A 26279-nucleotide genomic window follows, 5' to 3' on the forward strand; every position below is an offset into this window, starting at 1 on the left:
ACTATGCAAAGGTGGTATTTCAAACTTTCTTCAAGTCAACTATACTGGTGGCAATTTATTGCAAAAGCACTCTGTGTGGGCTGGGAACATGGCTCAGTGGCAGAATGTTTGCCTTGTATGCATGAGGCCCTGGTTTTGATTCCTCAGCACCACACAAACAGAAAAAGCTGGAAATGGTGCTGTGGCTCAAGTGGTAGAGCGCTAGCCTTGAGCTGAAGAGCTGAGGGACAGCGCCCAGACCCAGATTTCAAGTGCTGTGTGTTGGCTGGAGGTATGGCTCAAGTGGTAGAACACCCAGCTGTGAGCAGGAAAATGTTACATGTGCTGAGGTGAAAGATCTCTCTAATTTACAAAATTAATGTTTTGTTTCTTCTAACTGGCTCCTATGACTTTGACTCCCAAATACAGAAAATTGTAATTAAAGAAATACAGCAATAAACACATTAAATTTATTATATAGTTTAAAACTCAAAAATAAATAAGCCACAACTATTGTAGAAATGTCACCATGGTGTCTGATCAGCATTATGAAAACTGTACGAAACATGGTAATTAATGGCTAAAGATGAAGCAGCGAAATAAATTAGTATGTGGGAAGAGTAGTGGTATCAGGATACCATTAAGTTTCCTATGTTCCCTTGGAAGGAAGAGGGCCCCGTGAAAACTAAAAGTTTGCAGTTTAGTTACAAAATTTAAAAACCCAAAGTGTATAGAAAACTCAAGTATAAAATGTTTAATAATAAAAATTAAGTTAGTTTCTTACCTCTCTATTTCATTTTTTGTTTGCTTTCCCATGCTGGGGATTGAACCCAAGTCTCCAGGCATACTGGACAAGTTTTCTGACTATGCAACATAACGTATTAAATTTAGGAGACAAGTGATTTCTAGTATGCATTTTCTATTTAGAAAAACTCCTCTTAGAATTTTTTAAAAGTGCATAATAGATATGATAGGCTTATCAAAAAATTTTCAAAACTCGGTATATATTCCTCATTTCCAATAATCTACAAACCTAATAAAATATAAACTGAATCAAATTTTGAAACTGTCTTTTGACTGGATAAAAACACCAAGTATCTATTTTAAAAATATAGTCTCAAATAACTAAAATAAAAAATACTGACCCGACTGACCACTGTTTTTCTCCAGAATACTGAGTTCTAAATGAGCAAAAATTTATATACAGTTTTCTAGTTTTAAGGGAAGCATTTCTTTTGGTTTCATTTAGAAAAGTTACTTCTAAAGGAATATACTGATAAGACAAATAGCACTATTGTTTTCAGTACCTAAATTTTCACAGAAATGTCAAATTTTGTCCCCAGAGTTTATGCATTGGCCTATGAGACTTACAAACAGCAACACAGATGGAGACAAAAAAATAAAAATCCCACAGAACTATATAAGAGATTCTACTTCAGTAATTGAAGGGCAATTCTAAAATGCAAAGTAAAAACCCAGTTAAGGCAGCTTTAAAAGAGAAGTTATTCACCCAAAATAGTGCTACCATGGTATAATTCATTCCTTAAAAAACTGTACTGTTTAGCCATAAAAGCCAAAAATCAAAACCAGCACTGCAGTTAGAATGCAGCCTCAGCTGTTTTTACTTCGGTGAATGAAAAAAAAAAAAAGATCATAATGCAAATGAATGGAATTTAATATATGTATATATACATACATATACATATATATATACATATATATATCCAGAGATGTTTATGTATACCACCAGACCATGTGTTAGCAATTCCCCGTTCCTCACAAAGTCAGTATAACTGTTGTAGAAAAATCAACTGTGGCTCTGAATACCCATTCATGGCAGACCTCAGCAATGTATCTGATGTAGGAGACTGGTTATCTGTGACAGGAAGAAGCATGTGCTGGTCCTCTGTCCCAAGTGGAAGAGCTAATGGTAAAGTCATATCAAAAGGCTTCACATCTATAGTTTCTGACACAGGACTTTTTTGTATGGAATCTTGTTCACTCAAAGTGTGATCCTCAGCACTGGAATCTAGATTTTTATCTGCACCTGAAATGGAAGAGGGAAAATGTTGTTATATTATCTTTAAAAATAAAACATCCGAAGTAGACTAATCTACTCACAGGTCTCTGAAATTACATTCCAACCTCAACACCTTAGTGTAAGCTGTTTCTTTTACTGATATGCCTAGGGTAATCTGGGTCTCAAGGATGGGTTCACTCACCAATTCCATCATAAAAATAAATTATTCCAGACCAGAGTGAACTTTTTATCTAGCGCATTCTTGTCAAATTTCATGCTCTACTCTGTGGCACCACTGCTATTAAACATTAAATCTTCAACTAGTATAAATGTTTATACTTTCCTAAGTCCTTCAAAGTACTGAACAGTGATAGATCAAATGAATACTATTTGTTCATTGGATATTTTTATAAATAGCCACCAGTAATCTATGAATTCAAGTTCAGAAGTAGGAACTTATCTCCAGGGTGAGAAATTCTGTACTGCAGGAAGCAATTATCATAACTGGAGATGAACTGTTCAGTTTCCACTAGCTTTATTTGTTCTTGTAACTCCAAAGTGTTCATATGACTTCATTATACTTGTTACAGTGTACACATGCATAGAAATGTGCCGGTGAAATTCTCCCTTTCATACTATTATATGTTAATAAAAACAAAAGCAGAAAAATAAAACACGTATTTGCTTTAGTAAAATTCTAATTCTCAAAGCCAAGTATCAGTGGCTCATGTGTGTAATTCTAGCTACTCAGGAGGTGAGATCTCAGGATTGTAGTTCAAAGCCAGCCTGGACAGCAAAGTCCATGAGACTCTTATCTCCAATTAACCACTCAGAAAACCAAATGGCGTTATGGCTCAAGTGGTAGAGTGATAGCCTTGAGCTGAAAAGCTGAGGGGCAGCTCCCATGCCTGGAGTTCAAGCCTCATGACCAACAAAAACAAAAAAAAAACCCAAACCTATAAGGACTAGGGTATATGGTTCAATCCTCTTGCCTCTGCCAACTGAGGAATGAGATTACATATGTGCACCACCACACTTGTACATGTGATGTTTTTTAAAAAAAAAAAGAATAGATTATTAGCCCTGGGTTCTACTCTTCACTAGCACATAAACAGAAAAAGCTGGATGTGATGCCACGGCTCAAGTGGTAGAGTGCTAGCCTAGCAAAAAAAGTGAAGCTGTTTGTGTATGTCCAGTTTGAAAATACAGATACACACTGGGTACTGGTGGCTCAAACCTGTTAATCCTAGCTACTCAGGAGGCTGAAATCTGAAGATGGTGGTTTAAAGCCAGCCCAGGCAGGAAACTCCGTGAAACTTATCTCTAATTAACCACCAGAAAATGGGAAGTGGTGCTATGGCTCAAAATGGTAGAGTGTTAGCCTGAGCAAAAGAGCTCAGGGACAGAGCTCAGTTCCTAAGTTCAAGCCCCACAGCCAAAAAAGAAAAGAGAGAATAAAACACAGACACAGAATGCAAATTGTTAGAATTTTACACTTCAACACTTACAGTTCAAATGGCATGAATGATAATAACGCATTTTTAAAAATATATAGACATTTACCAGAATGGACCTTTGTTTTATGCTTCTTTAAATTTTTAATATCTGTGTAAGAATTTCCACACAACTCGCAGATAAATGGTCTTTCTCCTGAAAAACAAGTTAAAAAGTTTAAAACTTAATTTTAAAAGCTGTTGGCCAAGGCAAAATATCAGTGTTTATGAACATGAAGCAAAAATTATATTATTTAAATTTGGTTTCAAACTCACATTTTTATTACTTGGTTAAACATAGTGAAATGAGAAGTCTTGTTCATATAGGTGTTCATTCCTCTATAGAAAGCACATCCCAATTTCAGGGAAAATGTTCAATTTCATGTTTTGAAATTTACAAACTCCTTGGGCTGGGAAGATGGCTCAAAAGAAACCTTCTCTTATTTGTATCATATACTTATTGGGTATCAATTATATGCTCAGACCCTGGCTAAAAGAGCTAGAAAAAATATATAATTTTAAGCCAGGTGCTGGTGGCTCAGGCCTGTAATCCTAGCTACTCCGGAGACTGAGATCTGAGGATTGAGGTTCAAAACCAGCCGAGGCAGGAAGGTCTGTGAGACTCTTATCCCCAGTTAACCACCAGAAAACCAGAAGTGGCACTGTGGTAGAGCACTTGCCTTGAGCTGAAGAGCTCAGCGACAGCTCCCAGACCCAGAGTTCAAGCCCCATGACCGACTTTAAAAAAAAAATTAGCTTCTACTTTTAGGTATCTTACAAATTAGAACATCCTTTAAAAATGACATGCTACAATATAATTTTTTTTAACTAAAAACTACTCTGGCTAGGGATATAGCTAAGTAATAAAATATATGCCTAAAATACATAAGGCTCTGGTTTTGACCCCTCGCACTGGGGAAAAACAAAACAAAACAAAAAATGCTGAAGATCCAAGGAGCATGAGAATGCAGAAGTTGCCAAGTGAAAATAAAAAGTTTAATAAGAAAAGTTGATGTTGGGCCAGGGACTGGTGGCTCACACCTATAATCCTAGCTACTCAGGAGGCTGAGATCTGAGGACCATGGTTCAAAGCCAGCCTGAGCAGGAAAGTCCATGAGACTCTTATCCATTAATTGCCAGAAAACCAGAAGTGGTGCTGTGGCTCAAAGTGGCAGAACACTAGCCTTGAGTGAAAAAGCTCAAGGAAAGCACTCAGGCCCTGAGTTCAAGCCCCATAACTGATGACCACTGCCCCCCCCCCCCCCCGAAAAAAAAAAACAGGAAGGAAGGAAAGAAGGAAAGGAGGAAAGCAAAGGTAAGTTAATATTATCTTTTCCTTTCCATTCCATTCTTTTTCCTTTGTAGCACTAGGATTTGAACTCAGGGTTTCATGCTTGTCAGACAGGTACTCTACAATTTGAGCCGTGTCCTCAGCTTTTCTGCTTTAACTTTTCAGATTGGGTCTTGCATTTTTACCTGGGGCCGGCCTGTAACTGCAATCATTCTACAGAGGCTTCCCTTGAAGCTTCGACCACAAGCATGAGTTGCCAAATCCAACTTGTTGACTGAGAAGGCGTCTTGCTAACTTTTTGATCCGCCTGGCTTTAAACCTCAATTATCCTGATCTCTACCACCCAAGTAACTGACATTATAGGTAAGAGCCATCATACCCAACTATTCCTTTTCATTTCTTGATATATCTCTAGTTTGATCCAAATTGTTTAAAAAACTGTTATGTTTTTTAGAATAGCTACACAATTCTTGACCAAACTTGTACTTGAAATAAAAAATAAAAACACAACAAAATAATCAAATAAAAAGTTGATATTACACAGTAAAATACTAGTACATATAAGTTATGACTAGATACCATATAGTCCATTATGGTTTCAAAGCCAAGGTTTATATAAAAGGAAATTAAGAGAGAACAAAAAATAATACGTTCTCCCTAAACACAGACCTGTATGGGATCGAAAGTGTTTGTTGAGCTCTCCTGAGGAAATAAAACTTTTCCCACAAATACCACATATGTATGGTTTTTCACCTAGATGGAAAATAAAAGATATCCAAGTGGTGTACTATACCAATATAATATACAGATAAACTAAAGTAAGCTATTTAAAATATACTTAAATTGAAAATTCTACTGTATTTTAGAGGTATTCTCAAGTGATCCATCTTAAATGAGTGAGTATACTGTTTATAACCGGAAACTTTTCATAGGCTAAAACTAAATTCCTGAAAGTCTCTTCTCGTAGAGGTGACTTAGGCAATGAATTTGTATGTGACTAAGAGCACATTAAATTCATTAACCCACATTTTAAATCTTAAAAAAAAATGTATTATATAAAAGTGGCATACAGAGGAATTATGGTTAAGCTTCTTCCCTCACTCTCTCCAAGATTTTCCCTCCTAACCCCAAGACCCCGTATTTCAAATCTTGCTATCTGCTGCATTATTAAAAAAGAAAATGAACATTTAAGGAATATTATAATTTTAAAAGTCTACCCTACCAAAAAAAAAAAAAAAGACTCAGGTTTGCTTCAAACCTGATCATTTACACTGACTCATCTAAGTTGCAAGCCTTTGGAATGTCTGTGCAGGAAAGGTCATAATAAATTACAAAGTCAATTTTTCACCAGAATGCATCATCCACCTTTAAATTTCACTCTACAATTGTACCCAAAGGAAATAAATTCTCAAGAGGCTAAGGTTTCCTAAAATCCTAAATCAAGTCTTAACTGCAATGTACACAGTAGCAAAATTATCTAATTTTAATGTATTCAAGTTACATAATGAAATTTTTTTACCTACCTTGTACTCTAGAAAACAAGTCTGTTTTTGCATCTAATATTTATGTGAAAACCATAGACAGCCTTAAAAAGTACAAACATATTTAACCTCAAAAGTCAATAATCTACCTTCTGTAAAGATCCAGTTCTGCTTTTATTTACAACTTTCTTTACTTCAATCGGCTTCTCCATGGTAAACTCTTACCTGTATGTTTTCGAGAATGAGTGATAAGAGAACTAGAGACAGCAAATGCCTTCCCACAGGTGTCACATACATAAGGTTTTTCTCCAGTATGTCTGCGGACATGATAGGTCAGTGTGCTGGCTTGGGCAAATCTCTGTCCACATCTGTCACAAACATATGGCTTCTCTCCACTGTGCTTCCTATCAGTAAATAAATACATAAGGTCAGAGTCTGGTAAGCAAAACAATCTGGAGGTTGATCTACAGAAAGTGTTTTTCATAGCATTTTATTAAACCTTATCTTTTCAGTTTGAAATAAGATGAAGTTGTTTCTATGTTTTATCATCAATACATTAATTCTAGCTGGGTGCCAGTGCTCACACCTACAATCCTAGCTACCTAGGTAGCCCAGATCTGAGGATTGCGGTTTGAAGCCAGCCCAGGTAGAAAAGTCTGTGAGATTCTTTTTTTGTTTTTGGTCAGTCACAGGACTTGAACTCTGGGCCTGGGTGCTGTCCCTGAGCACTCAAAGTGAGTGCTCTACCACTTGAGCCAGAGTGCCACTTCTGGTTTTCTGATGGTTAACTGGAGATAAAAGTCTCATAGACTTTCCTGCTTAGGCTGGCTCTGAACCATGATCTTCAGATCTCAGCCTGAGTAGCTAGGATTACAGGCGTGAGCCACCTACCTCAGGCCTGTGAGATTCTTATCTCCAATTAATCATTAAAAAGCCAGAAATAAAGCTGTGGCTCAAGTGACAGGTCATCAGCCTTGAGAGGAAAAGCTAAAGGATAAGGGACAGTGCCTGAGTTCAAGCCCCAATACTGGCACCAAAAAAAAAAAAAAAAAAAACCTAACAACAACAAACCCTGAGATGAGTTAAACTGAAGTTTTGCCAAAATCTTTTCTATTTTACCAGTGAATACCTGATACTAAAATTGCTGTTGTCTATTCATGCTCATCTGTCAAAAAATCCTTCCTCAAATTGCTAGCACTTCCTCTCAGGTGAAATTCTGCTTCCTATTTCTCTCTGAAAAATTGAAAATCAGTAACTAGCATCTGCTCCCACTGGTGCCAGACTTTGGCAGAGTCCACATAGTGCTAGTTTTCAGAGTGAAGTTGTGGGGTCATAAAGAGTTCCACCCACACTTCCAGGTAAAGCCAAAAGGGCAGGAAGTGGACAGTGTTGGAGTCTCACATACCTGAAGGGTTTCCATCTTTGGTCCTACCTTGATATTCTATTCATCCCATTTGAAATGAAAATCCTTACCCTGTGCCATTGTACCGTGGAAGTAAGTAAATTATTCATTTTTACAGGTGTTCACAACTAGTGTGTGTACAGTTTTAGAAGAGACTTTGGACTTGGATTTTTGAGCAGTGCTAGAACTGTGAATATGAGTAAAGAATCCCAGAGCCCTGCCTTGGGTGCCTAACACTCTCTTTTCAAAGTAAGTTTACATTTTTCCACCCCTGAGCCTGTGATGGATAAGATCTCGCCAATTCCTGAGGTGCCCTCGGGAGATCTTTCCTATTGTCCCTATGGAAAGTACTTTTTCCTTTTTAAAAATTAATATGTGTGTGCTGTGCGTGTGTGTGCGTGTGTGTGCGTGTGTGTGTGTGTGTGTGTGTGTGTGTGTTACTGTGGTTTGAAGGCAGGACTGTGCATTCGCTAGGAAGTTGCTTTACTTCTGAGTTACACACTCAGAACTCAGAACCCATCCGTGGATGGGTTTATAATCAGATGGGCTATTAGGAAGTGCCCGAAAATTAGAAGATAGGATCTAGTTGTGCCATTGGAGTCTGTCTTGAGGTTAGCCTTTTCTCCCCCCTCCCCCAGCCCCTTTCTCTCTCTCTGTCTCTCTCTCTCTGTCTATAGCCCCCAAGGTTAAGCAGCTCACTCTACTAGGTCCTCTCCACTACAACACTCTGCCTCACCAGAGGTCTAGAAACAGCAAAGCCAACTGATGAACTGACTAAAACCTGTGAAACTGTGAGACAACATAAATGTTTCCTACTTTCAGTTGATTTTCTCAGGTAATTAGACATAGCAACAGAAAGTAAGACATCAAGACATAGAGTACATGTTGATCATTGCATAAAATCATACCTTTCAACTTAAAACTGCTCTACACACAAACCTGTCTCAGGAAATGGTAATTCTATGTTTTCAAATTCTTCAGGCCCTGAAGCTTGAAATCACTATTTTATTCTTTCATTTAGTTCCACAAGCAATCTGTCAGTATCAGTTTTACCTCTCCAATGTATCCAGAACCTGTCTAGTACTTATCATCCATGCCTGAACAACCATCAGGCCACTTGCACTTAGGTTTTATCCATTGATTTCTAACTGGCCACCCTATTTCCACTCTGACAATTCTAAAGCCTTTTCCTAATATAACAGTCAGAACGATTGAGCATCTTAAAATGCAAATGAGATCATATCACTTATTTCTCAATCTTAACAGGAAAAGCTTCACAACTGCCAACAACAACAAAAAGAAACCCTTGTCCCATCCAAGCACCCTATTACCATTATGGTCTTATTTTCCAGTTTTCCCCATCTCTTGCTTATTCCCCTCCAAATGCTGTGGCTTGCAGTTTCCTTGAATGTGCTAAGAATACAGTACTCTACTATCCTGAATTCAGATACAGTAGCATGTTCAGAAGACTATGATGATTAACAAACTTAAAGGTCAAATGGCTCATTTTTGTTTACCTTGCATGAATCTTGAGATTACTAGAAGTTGCAAATTGCAAATTGCAAACATCACATTGATAGGGTTTTTCTTCCCCATGGTGCATACGACTGTGGAAGACAAGCTGGCATTTCTGAGCGAATCCTTTATCACATAACTCACATTTGTATGGCCGCTCACCTAACAAACAAGAAATTTTGTATTAAGGAGGAAAAATTCTGTTTCAATTGCTAAGGGCAAATAGGTTTTCAAAAGTGGTTATCAATAGTACCAGTTTGGATATTCAGAAAATGCTAAGTGCTAGGAACAACTGCAAATAAGATCTATTTCTAAACTATTTGAAAACATTAGAAGACTTAAGAGAAATTGTTTCTCAATTTATAATAGTAAAAAGTAACCAATAGCCAGGCGCCGGTGGCTCACACCTGTAATCCTAGTTACGTAGGAGGCTGAGATCTGAGGATCGCAGTTCAAAGCCAGCCCGGGCAGGAAAGTCCGTGAGACTCTTATCGCCAATAAACCACTAGAACACCCGAAGTGATGCTGTGGCTCAAGTGGTAGAGTGCTCACCTTGAGCTGAAGAGCGCAGGGACAGTGCCCAAGCCCAGAGTTCAAGCCCCACGACCGACCAAAAAAAAAAAAAGTAACCAATGATTTAAAAAAAGTGTATTGCATCTAAAAACATAGATCTTAAGTGTACCTATGGGTGTTCAAACTCTGTAAAATAAAAAAGAACATATAAAAGAACATGTAAAATAAAACTACAGAAGCTGAGAAAAGAAGTTATGTATAATTTAGAAACCAACAGTTGAGGAAGCATGTAATAAGAAATGTTAATATTAGTGAAAATTGGCCTGAGTTGTAATTATATTTTCTCTTATAACTGTAATCTGTTAAATACTTAGAAAGCTTACACATACTTTGAGAGAAAATATAAGATATAAAGGAGCAATGCATTAGGATCTGCATAACAATGAACAATACCGCAGCCTTTAATATTTGGTTTGTAATCACAAATTTTCAAGTGTCTAATGCTGAAATACTTTTATGAATAAAAGAATGGCAAATTTTGGTCATAAGTAGTCAACAACATGTGCTACCAAACTCTATAAAAACAACAACAGTATTTTAGGGCCTGGCACTCATGGCTCACGCCTGTTATCCTAGCTACTCAGGAGGCTGAGATCTGAGGGTCACGGTTTGAAGTCAGCGTTGGACAGGAAAGTCCATATAAGACTCTTATTTCCAATTAATCACCCCCAGAAGTAGAGGTGTGGCTCAAAGTGGTAGAACACTAATCTTGAGCAAAAAAAAACAACCTAAAAAACAGTGCCTACACCCTGAGTTCAAGCCCCATAAGCAACAAAACAAAAAACAGTATTTTAGGCTGAGGTTCTACCTTAGTGGTAGAGTGCAATATCATGTTCCAAGTCCTAGGTTAAATCCCCAGAACAAAACCATGAAACTATTTTAGACAGAGTATAAAACAATCACATCTTCCCCACAAACCAGTCTTACCTGTGTGGGTTCTTACATGTGTTTTCAGCTGGTTACACTGTGTAAATGCTTTTCCACACAAGTGGCAGACGTAAGGCTTCACTCCTTTGTGTATTCTCATGTGCCTTCTCAAGCTGCTGGCTTCTGAAAATATTTTCCCACATGTGTTACACATTGGCTTGGCCTTGGAGTACCTCTGATCCAGATCTTCTCCAGAGTTCTCTACCTCATAAGGACTCTTGATGCTGGCTATATTAGACATAGAATGTTCTTTCAGAGCACAATTTGGCTGTGATTTTCCACGTTTCCGTTTCACTGTAGCAGTCTGAACAGTATCTTGTGCCGGCGAAGTATTTTCCACAACTGATGTCAATTCAAGTTCTGAACGATCATTTCTTTGGGCAACTTGTTCGACTACAGATGAGGACAATTTACTTGCATCTAGGAATTCAACAGATGTGTTCTCTAAAATGTCACCAGAATATTGCAGTGTTTTATTCTGTCCTGTTTTCTGGGAATTAAAAGCTTTTTTCTTCTTTTTAGTTTGAGATGACTTCTTTGCTAAAGCCCCTTGTTTAGCATTTGTCTGACCTAAATCTGCAGATACTTCTGATTTCTCCCGATTATTATAATCTTGAAGAGTAAGAAGACAAGACTGTTGATTCAATTCAATGTTTCCAGTAATACTGGATATCTCTGTAGAAGAGGGATTAGCAATAAAAGCAAAATCTTCCATCTTTATTTTACACTTAGTTACCACCTCTTCCACTTTGAGATAATCAGCAGCCTGATGAATTTCTTTAACGTTCCAACTGTAAGGAAAAAAGGCTAAATGACAATATTCTGATCAAAGAAAAACTTTTTGATAATAGAGCTGAAAATACGACTCCATGTATTTTAAAGACCTAATGAAGTAGGATAAACAAGGTGTAACTTAACAAAGGTACAAAACTAAATTCTGTCAGAATTAAAGTTTAGACAAATATCTCCAATTTTACAGAACCTAAAAAGATAAAAAAAAATGCCTATTCATAGCAGTAATGAACTATTACAGAAAAATATGATGTTACATTTTCTGGCTGTTTTAAAAAGAAACTGAACACATAAATTGTTGTTAGCAACTCACTGTTTTCTCTCATTTTCCTGAAGCCTCTTCAGACAGCAACCAATTTTTTCTAGATAGGCAACAGGAAGAGTCTAATGAAAATTCTTTCCTACCATTTCCCCTGCTACCTTGGGAGAGGGCTTTGAATTGGGCTTCCCAAACATTTCTGTGCATGTGAACCACTCAAAGATCTTATTAAATGAAGATTCAAATTCATTAAGTGTGTGATAGAAAAGGAGTGTCTTCATTTCTGGTGAACCCTGTGCCCTGGATCTGGGGATCATAGTTAGGGAGACAAGGTTTTAGAATGTGTGAATCTTTCTCCCAATCTCTCCCATTTCTTGGTGATACTCAACCTAAATGGACTGGAAAGTTTTCCACATTAAGAAAAATACAGAAAGACAATCCATGCTATTCAACATTGTAGCCAATAGTTATTGCACATTGTGCTGTGTATTATACTTGGAGGGAAATTAAATATCAAATAGTTCCTGTTCTCTAAGTTTACAATACAGAAAAAGGATGATAAATCTAGTGTTGGCTCTGGCATTTCTAGCTGAACTAATTACAGTAAGGCAAAAATCACAGGTCTTAATTTTCTTATGTATAAAATTATTAATAATGGCCACTTCGAGGACAGATTCAAACACAGAGACACATACGCCCCCTCCTCAAGTAACCTTCCCACACCTGCCATTTTCCTCAGATATGTGATTGTCTAAGACAATCTCTATCTTCCTTTTTCATTTTAAGTCAGAACAAAAGGGATTTAATTATAGCTGGTGATGTAGTGTTTATAATATTAATTTTTTTTAAAAGGGAAAAAATTTGGGGGACAGGCACAGCTGACTCACTTCTGTTATCCTGTTACCACAGTTTGAACTTAGCCTGGGAAATAGTAAGACCCCATCTCAACAAATAGTGTGGTGGTTCATACCAGCTATACCAAAAGTATAAATAGGAGGATCATGGTCCAGGCTGACTCTAGAAAAAAACTTGAGACCCTGTTTGAGAAATAACCAAAGCAAAAGAGCTGAGGAAGTGACTCAAGGGATACAGTGCCTGTCTAGTAGGCTTGAGGTAGAGTTTAAACACCAATATCACCAAAAACAAAAATGAAAAATAAAAAAACTGTACACATAAATGGATATGTGATATTGAACTCCCTTTTCTCTTATATGCATGCTAAAATTTGTAATGAAATTTTAAAAATAGCTAGCATCATGAGCCTCTAAGCTCTCAAAAAGTATCCTCCAGTATGTCTCCATGTTGACCTCTTTCCTCCAGTACCACTGTGTGATTCCTTATTTAACCTAGTATGATAGCTCTTAAAATCTCTTTCGTTACAATTATTTTTAGCTCATTATAGATTAGTAGATTCACAGGCTAATTTAGTAACCACCCACAAGCTTACAATATTTTATTTTCTTGTGAAAACCTATCCTAAGTCCTTAACTAAATCACACAGCAACTAACTCTCCTAAATAATACTGCCTAAGATATTATTTTTATTGGCCTTTGACTATCATTTTTAAAATAAATCATGAATCTGAATCTTCATAGTCAATTTAATTCTGTATTTGCAAAGAAATTGCGCAAATGTCTCAAGAACATATTAAAATAATCTTATTTGCTTTTTTTCTTTTGGTTGGTTGTGGGGCCTGAATTCTGGGCCTGGGTGCTGTCCCTCAGCTCTTCAGCTAAAGGTTCACACTCTACCACTTGAGCCACAGCGCCACTTCCAAACTTTTCTACTTATGTGGTGCTGAGGAATTGAACCCAGAGCCTCATACATGCAAGGCAAGCACTCTACCACTGAGCCCCTTCCCAACCCTCTTACTTACTTTATACCAAATTTTCTTACATATATACAGCATTATCTAAAAACATTTTATCCTATGCATTTATTGATTTTGTTACATTGTTATTTAAAAATACAACAAGCGAGACACTCCTATAGTGAACATCAAATTTATGCTTTTACTTAACCAAGATGTTAGTCTCAAATTATATCTATACTTTGTGTTCTATTAAATAAGCCACCAAACAGATAACAAGATTAGGTAGCCTTAGCTACCTTAGCCCAGAGCTGATGGTTCACACCTGTAATCCCACTACTACTCAGGAGACTAAGATCTGACGATCCTGGTTTGAAGCCAGCCCAGGGAGAAGAGTCCATGAGACTTTTTCTTTTTTTTTTTTATTGGTTGTGGGGCTTGAACTCTGGGCCTGGACCCTGTCCCTGAGCTCTTCAGCTCAGGTGAGCACTCTGCTACTTGAGCCACAGCGCCACTTCCAGTTTTCTGAGATTAGAGGCTCACAGACTTTCCTGCTCAGGCTGGCTTTGAACCACAATCCTTAGATCTCAGCCTCCTGAGTAGCTAGGATTATAGGTGTGAGCCACCTGAGCCCAGTTCCATGAGACTCATGTCCAATTAACCACCAGAAAGTGGCGCTGAGTATCAAAAACCACCAGCAGTGGCACTGTGGCTCAAAGTGGTAGAATCCAGTTTCTGAGTTCAAGCCCCATAACAAACAAAAAGAAAAAAATTAGATAGCCTTTAATACCCCCCCCCCCCCACACACCCAACAATTAAGTCACATTGATTGTTCAATACTGAAAGAGTAACACAAACTACTTTACACATACTCTATAATCTCACTAACAGTTAACAGAACCAATCAGCACTTCTTTATTTCACTAGCTGATCTTTGTTTATAAGCATTTTAGTGTTTTCAAACTTGTTTTCATCTTTTGAAGAGTCACTGAAGGTCATTTCATTATATATTGCAAGGTATATGCTAAACTCCTTAATGGATTAGTTCCAGTAATATTCAGAACATGCCTATGAAATCTATTATAATCCTTATCAATGAACTAGGGGAGTTGTAACTCAGTGATAGAGCACTTGACTAGCAGGCAGAAGGCACTAAGCCGCACTCCAACCCCATATAAACACACACAAAACTCTGGGTTCCAGAAAAATTTAGCCTTTAAGATCATAAAATGTTGACTTTAAGCCAATTTAATTTTCTATTAATCTGCTTGTTTTGTTACTTTTTATTTTGGTATAAGTCTTACTCTCCTGGGTGTACTTTACAACTAATTATTCAGCTTGCCAGGAAAAACATGCACCAAAAAAGTTTGAACAAGACACCTGGCTCTTCTTCACATTGGTTCTTTGTATGATGGCACAAAGGAAGATGCACTGATGTGGGTTTATATCAGTAAGACTTTTTCCTGAATGGGTTCATTGAGAAAGAAAAACCCATGAAATTCAAAGTCAACTAAAATTCATTGTTCTGAGGCCACTTTCTATTACATATTATAAATACTCTTAGATCAGAGGTACTTGCATAATTAGCTATTTAGCATATTTAAATTATTTATCATACAAGTTCAGTCTATTACAGTGCTGTTTCTTTAATCAACTTACACAGACTGACTCACTTCAATATTTCACTGTATCAAAATTTCAAAGTAGGACTGGTAATGTGGCTTATTCATAGAGTGCTTGCCTAGCATGTATGAAGCCCTGGGTTCAATTTCTCAGTACCACATAAACAGAAAAGGTGGGAAGTGACACTGTGGCTCAAGTGGTAGAGGGCTAGCCTTGAGCATACAGAGGCCCCAGGACAGAGCCCAGGCCCTAAATTCAAGCCTCAGGACCATCAAAAAAAATTTTTTAAGTAATTCCAAAACATCTCTTTTTTTAGGGGTACTAAAAATTAAAAACTCAGGGCCTTCTGTGACGTGTGCTACTTACTTAAGCCATGCCTGGAGCCAAACATTTCCTTTGTATAAGGCTTGAAAATCATCCTGATTCGGGGCTGGGAAGGTGGCTCAGTGGTAGAGCACTTGCCTTGCATGGCTGAGGCCCTGGGTTTGATTCCTCAGCACCACATAAGCAAAAAGAAAAAAGCCGGAAGTGGTGCTGTGGCTCAAGTGGTAGAGCGCTAGCCTTGAGCTGAAGAGCTGAGGGACAGTGCCCAGGCCCAGAGTTCAGGCTCCACGACTGGACCCCCCAAAAAAAAAAGAAAGGAAAATCATCCTGATTCTAGCTTTATAAAGAACTGCATTCTCATGATCAGCAGCAATACAAAAGGAGAGGAGATCTACTGGAAAAGTATGATTATACATCCAAATGTTAATAGTGACTATCAGTGGGTGACACAATGTCAAGATGTTTCTTTTTATCCCTTCACTTTTCTAAGAAATATCCATGAAGAAACTAACCAAAGGAAACTACTGTTAATTTCAACATGAGGTTTTCAAGTATGTCCCCATTTAATCTTTTTTTTTTTTTTTTGTCGGTTGTGGGGCTTGAACTCTGGGCCTGGGCGCTGTCCCTCAGCTCTTCAGCTCAAGGTGAGTGCTCTACCACTTGAGCTACAGTGCCACTTCCAGTTTTCTGGTGGTTTATTGGAAATAGGAGTCTCACCATCTTTCCTGACCAGGCTGGCTTTGAACTGCAATCCTCAGATCTCAGCCTCCTGAGCAGCTAGGATTATAGGCGTGAGCCACCGTGCCCGGTGCCCGGCCCATTTAATCTTTACAATAACATGAAGGTAATTATTACCATCTAGGCTTTTGTTTGTGAATTTTGTTTTTTGTGTGCAGTTACTAGGGCTTGAAATCAGCTTGGGCACTACCCTTTAGCTTTTTCAGTCAAAGCTGACACTTTACCATTTGAGCCACAGCTCCATTTTTCAGTTTTTTTTGTTTGTTTGTTTTGTTTTGTTTTTGTAGCTTTTTTTTCCTGCTCAGGCTGGCTTAAATCCCAATACCCAGATCTTAGCCCGAGTAACTAGGATTATAGGTATGATCCATCTCTTTCTAATTTTATCTTTTTGTTTCTTTTTTTAACAGAGAGTGAAACTGAGGCCTAAAGAGGCTCAAGGAGACAGTGACTAGCAGGTAAAGTTTAATTCCAAAGTCCCAATCTTCTGTATCTGAAAATTCACTTCCCAAAGAGATGGAGGAAAGAGGAGAGTCATAAATGGTTCCATTTCTCTTTACTTTAATCTTCTATCTTTACTTTCCTCTTACAAGTAAGAATGTGTTGCTATTAATTTAATTATATGATTCATTATATAGAGAAGAAACAGTGTGGCATTATCAGTCTCTTTAGAACTGACTTGTTAAGGTCAGAAGCACAACAGCACCTCTGAATTAACAAGCATTATGTAACAGTGGTTATCAGTGGGTGGCAGAATTTCAGGTACTTACCTCTTTTTTTTATATCTATTAGTAAACAAACACTGTTATTTATTTTGAAATATAGTTACTCTCTAGATCAAAATCAGGAAGAGTTCTACAAACAGCTATTTAAGGCTGGCAATGCAAACATCCTTTTAAGAGCCCAGAGGGTTTTCCTTCTTTCTCCATCTTCATTCTAACCACTTTACAAGAAGTAGAAAACAGGGCTACTGGTGTGGCTCAAGTGGTTAAATGTCTGCCTAGAAAGCTAGAGGTCTTGAGTTCACACTCCAGTATCAATGCAGCCAAAAAGAGAGAGGGGGAAGGGAGAAAGTGTGTGTAAGGGAGAATTCTTGAAGAATGAAACAATCAAAACATAATGGCAAACTGGAATTCTCTCAATACTGTTATCAAAGGCTCTGATTTAGCAAATAAATGTGTCACAACTCTTACTGTTTACAATGTGCTTTTTGTGCTTACCAAACATTTCTTCATCCCAAATCAGTGATACTTGTTTATTAAAACAATGTATAAATATTTGAAGTCTGAGACTAAATGAAAAAAAAAAAAATACAATTCTACTTGGCTCTAGCTTGACTACCTTCTATGACTGAACAAAAAAGAAAGCATACTGTACCTGTCAAGATTTAAAGTTCCTGTGTATATAAACTCCAACAGTTTCTGAAATCCATCAGCTTTCACCTGACTTTGATCAAGAAAAACATTGTTCTCAGAAGTGCTTCTGTAGATCGCACCAAAATACTCACTAAAGGAGGCAAGCACATTCCTATGTGCTTTAAACTGGAATTCTCCAATCACCACAGTGCAGTCACAAAGAAAACCAGCTTCCCGCTGCTTGTTCAGTCTCTCTAGAAGATGCTCACAGTGATGTGAGTACTGCATTTTGATATCAGAATGCAAGTTTACTCTTGACCTAAAAGGCATAAAGAAATAGCACATCAGTAATCACAAGCTTTCATCAAATGCAATTGAGGCATGGGAGTAGCAAGTGGAGAAAAAACAAAGGAAATGACATGAAAAATAGTTAGCTTTCATTCTGTCCCCTCCAAAAATCATCATCAACTACACATCATTTAAAAAAATCCATGGGGCTGGGAGGGTGGCTCAGTGGTAGAGCGCTTGCCTTGCATGCCTGAGGCCCTGGGTTCAATTCCTCAGCACCACATAAGCAAAAAGAAAAAAGCCAGAAGTGGCGCTATGACTCAAGTGGTAGAGCGCTAGCCTTGAGCTGAAGAGCTGAGGGACAGCGCCCAGGCCCAGAGTTCAGGCCCCACGACCAGACCCCCCAAAAAATAAATAATAAAAAAAAATAAAAAATCCAAGTGCCTCTCTTCTTTTTGTTTCACCATGGACACCATGGACATGCGTCCCCAGGACACATCAATAAATGACAGTAAATAAAACAATTCTGTGGGCTGCAAAAAGGGTGGAATCAAAAAAATAATGTAGGGCTGGGAATGTGGCTTAGTAGTAGAGTTGCCTGCCTAGCATGCATGGAGCCCTGGGTTCAATTCCTCAGTACCACGTAAACAGAAAAAGCTGTAAGTGGTGCTGTGGCTTAAGTGGTAGAGTGCTAGCCTTGAGTAAAAGCTCAGCCAGGCCCAGGACTATGTGTGTGTGTGTGTGTGCGCACAGAGATGTACATATATACATGCATGTATATATAGTTATTATGAAGGTGATGTACAAAGAGCTTACAGGTATGTAAAGTTAGGTTAGGTTAGGTAAAGAGGGAAGTGGCGCTGTAGCTCAAGTGGTAGAGCGCTCATCTTCAGCTGAAGAGCTGAGGGACAGTGCCCAGGCCCAGAGTTCAAGCCCCATGACCGACAAAAAAATAAAAATAAAAAAATAAAAAAAAAAACTTAGGCAAAGAGTACATTTTTTGGGGGGACAATGTTACCCCTCCCCTCCCTCTCTCCCAGTTTTTCCCTCCTGTCCCCACCCACAAGTTGCAGTTCACTTGTAGCACTGTGTCTAGTAGCATAGTGTCTGCTGCATTTGTTCACTCTTGGTCCCTCCATTATCCTCCTAAAGACAGATAAACGAACAAATAACACAAACAGAATGCAACAAAGAAAAGAAAAACCCTCTTGTTCATTTCCTGGAGTTCATTTCAGTAAATACTATTTTAAATTACCAGATGCACATATAGGCATTGCACCTTTGAAGGGTGGACATTTTTAAGTTGAACTCTCAAACTTTCAAGGTAAGTAGGCAGATGTGCAGAGGGAGGAGGGACAACAAACCACTTAAGAGATGACTCTCTGGAACAGAAAGGGGGTGAGAACACAGTACTACTTCCTCTCAAATCACTAAAACCTGTGAGTTCCCACCTAGCAGTTTCTGCAAAGCACGAGGTGAGTGCGGGGAAGCGGGAATGTAGGTGCTGGGCCTGGGCTGCCCAAGGTTCTGTCGAGCCTGGAAGCGGCACCCTTTCCCTCAACACAGGCCACAGGTCACACCTCCTTCTCCCCAGTCACCTGCCCTGAGGGCAGGCTACACTCCACCGAGCAGACCTACCCCCTCCCTTGTCACCAGCTCAGGGGAGAGACCTCACTCCTCCCTTGTCACCTGCCCAGAGACCACACACACCCCTCCCTCGTCACCAGCGAGGACGTCACACCCCGGGCCCTAATCCCCTGCTCAGAAGAGGCCAAATTTTCTCCCTTCACCTCCCTAGTGTTTCCTTGGCACCGGCCGGGAGGCCACCCTGACACGCTTGTCACCTGTCCGGAGGCCACACCCCCTTGTCACCTGTCCGGAGGCCACACGTCCCCAACCCAGGCTCTCCACGCAAGGCCGCAACAGAGGGCGACCACCGAAGCCAGGCCCTCCCGGCCCCGGCGGCCCGGTCCTCCTCCCAGCTTCCCTCCCGCGAATTCCCACGGCAGAGATGGTGGCCGGGGCCATTGCCGGGGCTACTTCACCTCAGCTTCCCGCCAGCGCCGCGACCCGCCCTGGAACTCCAAGGAGCCGGCCTTCGGACGGCCGGGAACCTGGAGCAGGCGAAGACGGGGCCAGGGATGAAGTCAGCACTCACCGGTAGCCGCCCAGAGGAACCAGTTCTTTCACTCTCTCTCCGCCATCTTGGCAGGACGTCACTGCGCCACGCTCCGCCTCTCCCTCCAGCCTCCCGGCGACGTCACATCCGGCTCCATCCTCGCCGCGATCTAGGACGCTCCGGAGCCCCGGCAGGTCCGGGCCACCGGCACAGCTGCGCGTCTCCAGCATACTACAGTCCCCTCGAAACAGCGGGCATCAGAAGTGCGAGAAGTCAGGGATCGTTCGCCGCACCGCACCGTCTTCCTCACGCTGAGCGATCCGGTCGGCCCGAATTCTCCCGGTCCTGCCGCTCAGCCGGCTTCTTCCGGAGCCGCGCCGCACGGTGCATGCTGGGACTTGTAGTTCTTGGTCTCGTCCCGTCTTCCTCCCCAGCTTCTGGCCCCTCCCCGTGGAAGCTGCTGCTTTGTGCACTCTGGCCCGCGGCCGTGGAGATTGTACTCGCTGAGACCCATCGCCTCTTCCCCGTTTTCGTATCCCAAAACTCATAGGACCCTCTGGGTTTTGTTTGCGCCAGCCAACAGCACCTGACCTTCCAAGATGCCCTTACCTGGTGATAGAAGTCTCAGACGCACGAAAGCGAAGCATAGCAGTGGGGCAGACTGCACATGCGCAGCGCGAGAGGAAGGTGGGCTCCCACACCGGAAAAGGTTTCCTCGCCCCTGGATCAGATCACTTAATTCGATTATCTGCATCCACTGGAGGGTTTTGTAGAGGGAAGGTTAGTGTGCACAGAAGTGGTTGGGAACAATATCTTGTTGATAGGTTCAGGCAGCTTTCTCCTTGAGTGGCGGTGGATATTCTAAATCTCAGAAAACCACCACTTCTTAAAAGTTTCGCTGTGCCGGGCGCCGGTGGTTCGCGCCTGCAGTCCTAACTACTCGGGAGACTGAGATCTTCAGATCTCAGTAGCAAGTGTGTAAGTGAAAGTGAATGGCAGAGGACAAATACTATTTAAAAAAAAAATACTTGGTGTCTGTATAAAAAGAGCATAAGAAAGCTCATAGAAGGGTACTGGGGACAGGGAAAGACCACAGTAGATAATCTGATCATATGCGCGCCGTGATTTGCCACGGTGAAGCTTCTTTGTATAATTCATATATGCAAAAACTGGCAAAATAAAACAGCCTCTACTGGGGAGTTGAAGGGCCCAAAGTTGAGGGTGAATCTGGTTAAAATACTTTCTTTGCATATGTGACAATAAAACGCTGAAACTTGTTGAAATTGTTTCAAGAAGGGCAAGGAAATGGTTAAGGGAGGGTTGGAAGAGTTTCTGCAGGGTACATTGCTTGTATGGAAGTGTCACAATGAAACCTCCTGCTGAATAACTAATGACTAATAAAGAAAAAATGTGTTTTTGCCATAAGGAATTTATTCATGCCTTCGTTTTAATGAATATTCTCAACCTGAATTAGTCCTTTGTTCTAAGATTTTCCCTACCAGAATCTTTTTGCTGTCGATATACCCATTTCTGTTTGAGTCATATTTGTAAGTGAAACCACACCCGTTGTGTTCACAAGGAAAATTGTGAGGCCGGTTCTCAATTTCTTCAGTATAAAATCGCCTTGCTTTTTTTGATGATATATTCAGAAATATTTGTGAATTTAACATATACAGTAAGAATACAACTGTGTGCCCGAGGTTCAAGGGAAAAGTTCATCTCGAGGGGAAAACTACGTGACAGAATACTTAGGAGGTGGCAAAGCAGACAAATGTAATGCTGTTTGACCTCTTCTAGACTACACGTTTCGCAATATTACCCTAGTTGCAAATCTAATTCAGTTTTTTTTTTTTTAAATCTGGGGTGTTTCTGATGGGCGAAGTCCTTCAGACTGCACGTCTGGTAAACACAAAATCTAACATGCAGCCTAAACGTTCACATTTCACAAATTGTCAAGATCACGTCATTTGAAAATAAGCCAAGTACCCAATAATAAAATCAAGCGAGAAAAGAAGAGGACACCAGCTGTTTCCGCCCGGTTTCGAACCGGGGACCTTTCGCGTGTTAGGCGAACGTGATAACCACTACACTACGGAAACGGAGCTGTCTGTGGGTGTCCTGGAACTCGTTGATATCTCTGTCATACTGTGCACTTTGCCGAAAGGCAAATTTCTTTCTATGGGATGGTGGTGATGTGGAACCCAAAAGACCACGGTTTAAACGGTGTGTTAAAACGACCTCAAAAGCTTGAATTTGCGTACGGCTTTCTGAAAGGCGCAGTCGCCGCGTCTGTAGAAACCAGGTAATCCCTGGTCTTGCTCCTTTGGAGGTGCTCCCCTCCCCCCCCCCCCCCCCCCCCCCGGCCCCCAGAGAAGCGCTTGACTACACTTCCTTCCCCCGGGTCCCGCGCAAAAGCCCGGGGCGAGTTACCCGGTTTCTTCTGCAAGGGAGGGCGGAGGCCCAGGTTCTAGCGCTGGCGACTGGCGCCCAGTACCCAACCCCCTCTTATTAGCCGGGAAAAAACACATACACACAAGCATGCATACACACATGCATGCATGCACACATGCATGCATGCATACACACACACACACACACACACACACACACACACACACACACACATAGAAGCAAAGCCCAGGGCGCAGCCTCTGGGGGAGGGACGCGCGCACGCCCCCTCGGCAAGCAACCTCAGATTCCGAAGATGCTCTTTTTCACCACGGGGAGCGTTTTTGTTTTCTGGATCTAAACTTCGTATGAGTATTACTTTTCCTAAAAAGAGGAAGACACATTCTTACGATTAAAAAAAAAGTTGGTAGGTGAAGATCAGCTCCTGCGGATCAGGAAAAATACAATCCCGAGGCTGACATTTTAACTGAATATTTATGTAACTGAATATTTATATTTGCACGTTCTCGCTGTGTATGTTATCTAGAATACAGAATACATCTCGCCAGAGGAAATCCAAGGCATCGCTCAGCACACAGGCACGATCTTGGACGTCTCTGAACTCGTCTGCACCTGGCACTGCTTCCATTCTCGGGTTAGAAGCGGAGCACTTCAGACGGCACGGCTGGTTTTCCTCTCGGGCGCGCTCCCCGGGTTTCCCCGCGGGCCCGGAAACGTACCCCGGTTCGCTCCACTCCGGCGGCGGCGTTGGGAAGGGGCAGACGCGCGTGGAGGGGAGTCAGCTTTTCCGGGTATTGGGGTCGGGGGGCGCGGATGGCGCAGCCCCCCGCGCCCTGTGATCGCAGGAGAAGACTATAGTCACTGTCTGGGGACCCCCCCATCCTCATCCCCCATCTCCCCGGGGTCCCCTCCAGCCCGGCTCCCGCCCCGTAGGCTCCTTTGTGACGCGGCGTTCCAGGTCCCGGGCCCGGCACAGCCCAGAAGAGGGGCGGCCGGGCGGCTGTGCGCGGCGGGGGCAGCGGCATGAGCGGCTACCAGCTCCCGGTGGTGATCGACAACGGCTCGGGGACGATCAAGGCGGGCCTGGCGGGGAGCCGGGAGCCGCAGTTCCTCTACCCGAACATAGTCGGCCGCGCCAAGGGCCCGAAGGGGGCGGAGGGCGCGCAGGATCTGTGCGTGGGCGACCAGGCGCAGGACCGGCGGGGCGCGCTGTCCATCAGGTGCCTCGCCCGAGCGGCGGGGCGGGAACGGATGGCGGGATCGGGAGCGCGGGGACGGGGGCGGGACCGGGTCGTGGCGGAGGACGGGACCGCGGGGCCCCGGAGCCGGGGACGGGGGAGGGACGGGGGACCCAGAGCCCGGGAGCGGGGTGAGCGGGGTGACAGACAGGATCAGGTCTTGGGACCCGGAAGTCTCAGCCGGTTCCCCTTGTTGAAAACTGCACCCCAGGCCACTGATCGCCTTGGGTACCCAACGTGGAAAGGCTGAACTTCGTACAAATGCTTAGAAAGTCATCGTGTACAAGTTCATTTAAGAATGTTACAGTTTAGGTGCTTTTTCATTTTGAGTTTTCAGTTAGTTGACATTACAACCATAAATAACGGAGCGCTGGTGGCTCACGCCTGTAATCATAGCTATTCAAGGAGGCTGAGATCTAGGATCTGGGTTCAAAGCCAGCCCTATCATGAAAGTCCATGGACCCTGATCTCCAACTATCCAATAAAAAGCCAGCATTTGCTGTGGCTCAAATGGTAGAACACCAACCCTGAGCGAAAAGATGGACAGTGCTCAGCCCCCAGTGTAAGCTCCCATTACCTCTGAACAAAAAATAAGATAGTATAATAACGTGGGATTTCCCAAATGTTGTAAAGTCGCAAGCTTCCAAAGGGGGAAAAGGTGGAGAGGAATAATTGATTTCAGAGAAACGTAGCTGTGCTCGCGTTTGGTGAGTTAACTGCCCATGAAGGGACTGTTAGGAACAGCAGTTCCTCCAAGATTTGAAGATAGTAGAAACTGGAACACTTACTGCCTCTATTGCTCTCCATCCAGCTATCCAGTGGAGCGTGGACTCATTACTTCTTGGGGAGACATGGAGGTCATGTGGAAGCACATCTTTGATTACAACCTCAAGTTAAACCCCTGTGATGGCCCAGTCTTGATTACCGAGCCTGCCCTGAACCCTCTAGCCAGTAGGCAGCAGATCTGTGAAGTGTTTTTTGAGAATCTGGGTGTTCCTGCCTTCTATATATCCATCCAAGCCGTGCTAGCGCTCTTTGCTTCTGGCTTCACTAGTGGCTTGGTGCTGAATTCGGGGGCTGGAGTTACCCAGTCTGTGCCCATCTTTGAAGGTTACTGTCTGCCTCATGGTGTACAGCAGCTAAATCTAGCAGGTGCTGATTTCACCAACTATCTCATGATGTTATTGAAGAACCACGGTATCATGCTGCTGAATGCTGCAGACAGAAAGATTGTCACCAGCATCAAGGAGACTCGTTGTTACGTGGCTTTGAACTACGAGGAGGAAGTGGCCAAGCAGTCGAGTGTTTTGGAGAAAGAGTACACACTACCGGATGGGAAGGTCCTCAAGCTCAAAGACGAGCTGTTTCGATGTCCTGAAGTTCTCTTCTCTCCATGTCTCATGAACCTTGATGTTCCTGGCATCGACAAGATGTGCTTCAGCAGCATAATGAAATGTGATGCGGATCTGAGGAATTCCTTCTTCTCCAATATTATCCTTGCAGGAGGATCAACCTCCTTCCCTGGTTTAGAAAAGCGGCTGGTTAAGGATATAGCAAAGATGGCACCTGCTAATACTTCTGTGCAGGTTACTGCTCCCCCAGAAAGACAACTCTCAGTGTGGATGGGAGGTTCCATTCTTGCATCCCTGTCCGCCTTCCAGGACATGTGGATCACCACTGAAGAATTCAATGAAGTTGGACCCAATATAGTACACCAAAGATGCTTCTGAAATACAGATGAAATGGTTCAAAGAAAAATGTTTTGAGTATTTGTGGCAAAACTTTGGATAGTATAGGTTTCCTGTATGAATGGAAATGACTTGTTATTAGTCATATCTGTGTTTTTTATTATTTATATTTTTATCTTTTTGTTCCTGTCAGTCCTAGGCACCGACTGTTCTTGAGCTTCTTTTGCTCAAGGCTAGCACTCGTTACCACTTGAGCCACAGCACCACTTCCAGCTTTTTCTGTTTATGTAGTACTGAAGAATCGAACCCAGAGCTTCAAGCATGCTAGGCAAGCACTCTACTGCTAAGCCACATTGCCAAGCCCATGTCCCTGAGTTTTTTTGTGCTTGAGGCTAGAGCTCTACTACATGGGCCACACCATCCTTTCCAGCTTTTGGTGATTAATTAGAGATGAGTTTCATGAACTTTCCTGCTGGGGTTGCTTTGAATCACAATTCTCAGATCTCAGCCTCCTGAATAGCTAGGATTATAGGTATAAGCCACTGACACTGCTCTGTTACATTTTATAATGGGAGAAATAATAATGGTGATATGAATACTGGCCCAACAGTGAATATTTGTTGATTTAAAACCAAGTTAAGGGCTGTGAATGTAGCTTAGTAGTAGAGTGCTTGCCTAGCATGCATGAAACCTTGAGTTCAATTCCTCAGTACCACATAAACAGAAAAGGCTGGAAGTGGTGCTGTGGCTCACATGGTACAGTGCTAGCCTTGAGCAAAAAGAAGCTCCGGGACAGTGCCCAGGCTCTGAGTTCAAGCTCCAGGATTGGCCAAAAAAAAAAAAAAAAAACTCAACAGAAACAACTTAAATGCTATAGAAAACCCTACTCTTGAACTTGGAGAGCTTACTTGGAGAGCAATTTGTGACACAATAGACTCTGTGCTAAATGAGTGAAAA

The 26279-nt window shown here is 41.7% G+C and overlaps 2 protein-coding genes and 1 non-coding gene across 5 annotated transcripts; 1 reads left to right on the forward strand and 2 right to left on the reverse strand.

Moving 5' to 3' along the window:
* Positions 1-808: 808 nt before the first annotated feature.
* Mynn (myoneurin) lies at positions 809-20165 on the reverse strand. 3 transcript variants are annotated; one of them, XM_042678848.1, is made up of 8 exons: positions 20027-20165; positions 17603-17899; positions 10682-11472; positions 9184-9343; positions 6490-6668; positions 5453-5536; positions 3563-3649; positions 809-2026 (listed from the first exon to the last, which is right to left on the reverse strand). In XM_042678848.1, the coding sequence occupies exons 2-8, from the start codon at positions 17866-17868 to the stop codon at positions 1764-1766; spliced, it is 1830 nt and encodes a 609-aa protein (XP_042534782.1). In that variant the 5' UTR covers positions 17869-17899; positions 20027-20165; the 3' UTR covers positions 809-1763. The 3 variants fall into 3 exon arrangements, with proteins under 3 accessions (XP_042534782.1, XP_042534783.1, XP_042534784.1); XM_042678849.1 differs by lacking the exon at positions 5453-5536 and having other exon boundaries at positions 20027-20161; XM_042678850.1 differs by lacking the exon at positions 20027-20165 and having other exon boundaries at positions 17733-17819.
* A 1848-nt stretch (positions 20166-22013) lies between these two features.
* On the reverse strand, positions 22014-22086 carry Trnav-aac. The gene has a single exon. It is a non-coding gene; the product is annotated as a tRNA-Val (tRNA).
* A 638-nt stretch (positions 22087-22724) lies between these two features.
* Actrt3 (actin related protein T3) lies at positions 22725-25499 on the forward strand. The gene is made up of 3 exons (XM_042678853.1): positions 22725-22802; positions 22923-23616; positions 24446-25499. The coding sequence occupies exons 2-3, from the start codon at positions 23420-23422 to the stop codon at positions 25362-25364; spliced, it is 1116 nt and encodes a 371-aa protein (XP_042534787.1). The 5' UTR covers positions 22725-22802; positions 22923-23419; the 3' UTR covers positions 25365-25499.
* Positions 25500-26279: the final 780 nt, after the last annotated feature.

The sequence above is a fragment of the Dipodomys spectabilis genome, unplaced genomic scaffold (genome assembly GCF_019054845.1).
Source record: "Dipodomys spectabilis isolate Male_0828 unplaced genomic scaffold, ASM1905484v1 ptg000050l, whole genome shotgun sequence".
Classification (NCBI taxonomy): Eukaryota; Metazoa; Chordata; class Mammalia; order Rodentia; family Heteromyidae; genus Dipodomys; species Dipodomys spectabilis.

What these genes read in the sequence shown, in the direction of transcription:
- Mynn (XM_042678848.1), bottom strand. Translation starts at nt 17,868, where the DNA reads ATGCAGTACTCACATCACTGTGAGCATCTTCTAGAGAGACTGAACAAG. An exon ending in ACATGTAAGAACCCACACAG is followed by an intron (nt 9,344 to 10,681) that starts GTAAGACTGGTT and finishes CTTGTTTGTTAG; the next exon opens with GTGAGCGGCCATACAAATGT. An exon ending in TCATTCTCGAAAACATACAG is followed by an intron (nt 5,537 to 6,489) that starts GTAAGAGTTTAC and finishes TTTTCCATCTAG; the next exon opens with GTGAAAAACCATACATATGT.
- Actrt3 (XM_042678853.1), top strand. Translation starts at nt 23,420, where the DNA reads ATGAGCGGCTACCAGCTCCCGGTGGTGATCGACAACGGCTCGGGGACG. An exon ending in CGGGGCGCGCTGTCCATCAG is followed by an intron (nt 23,617 to 24,445) that starts GTGCCTCGCCCG and finishes CTCTCCATCCAG; the next exon opens with CTATCCAGTGGAGCGTGGAC.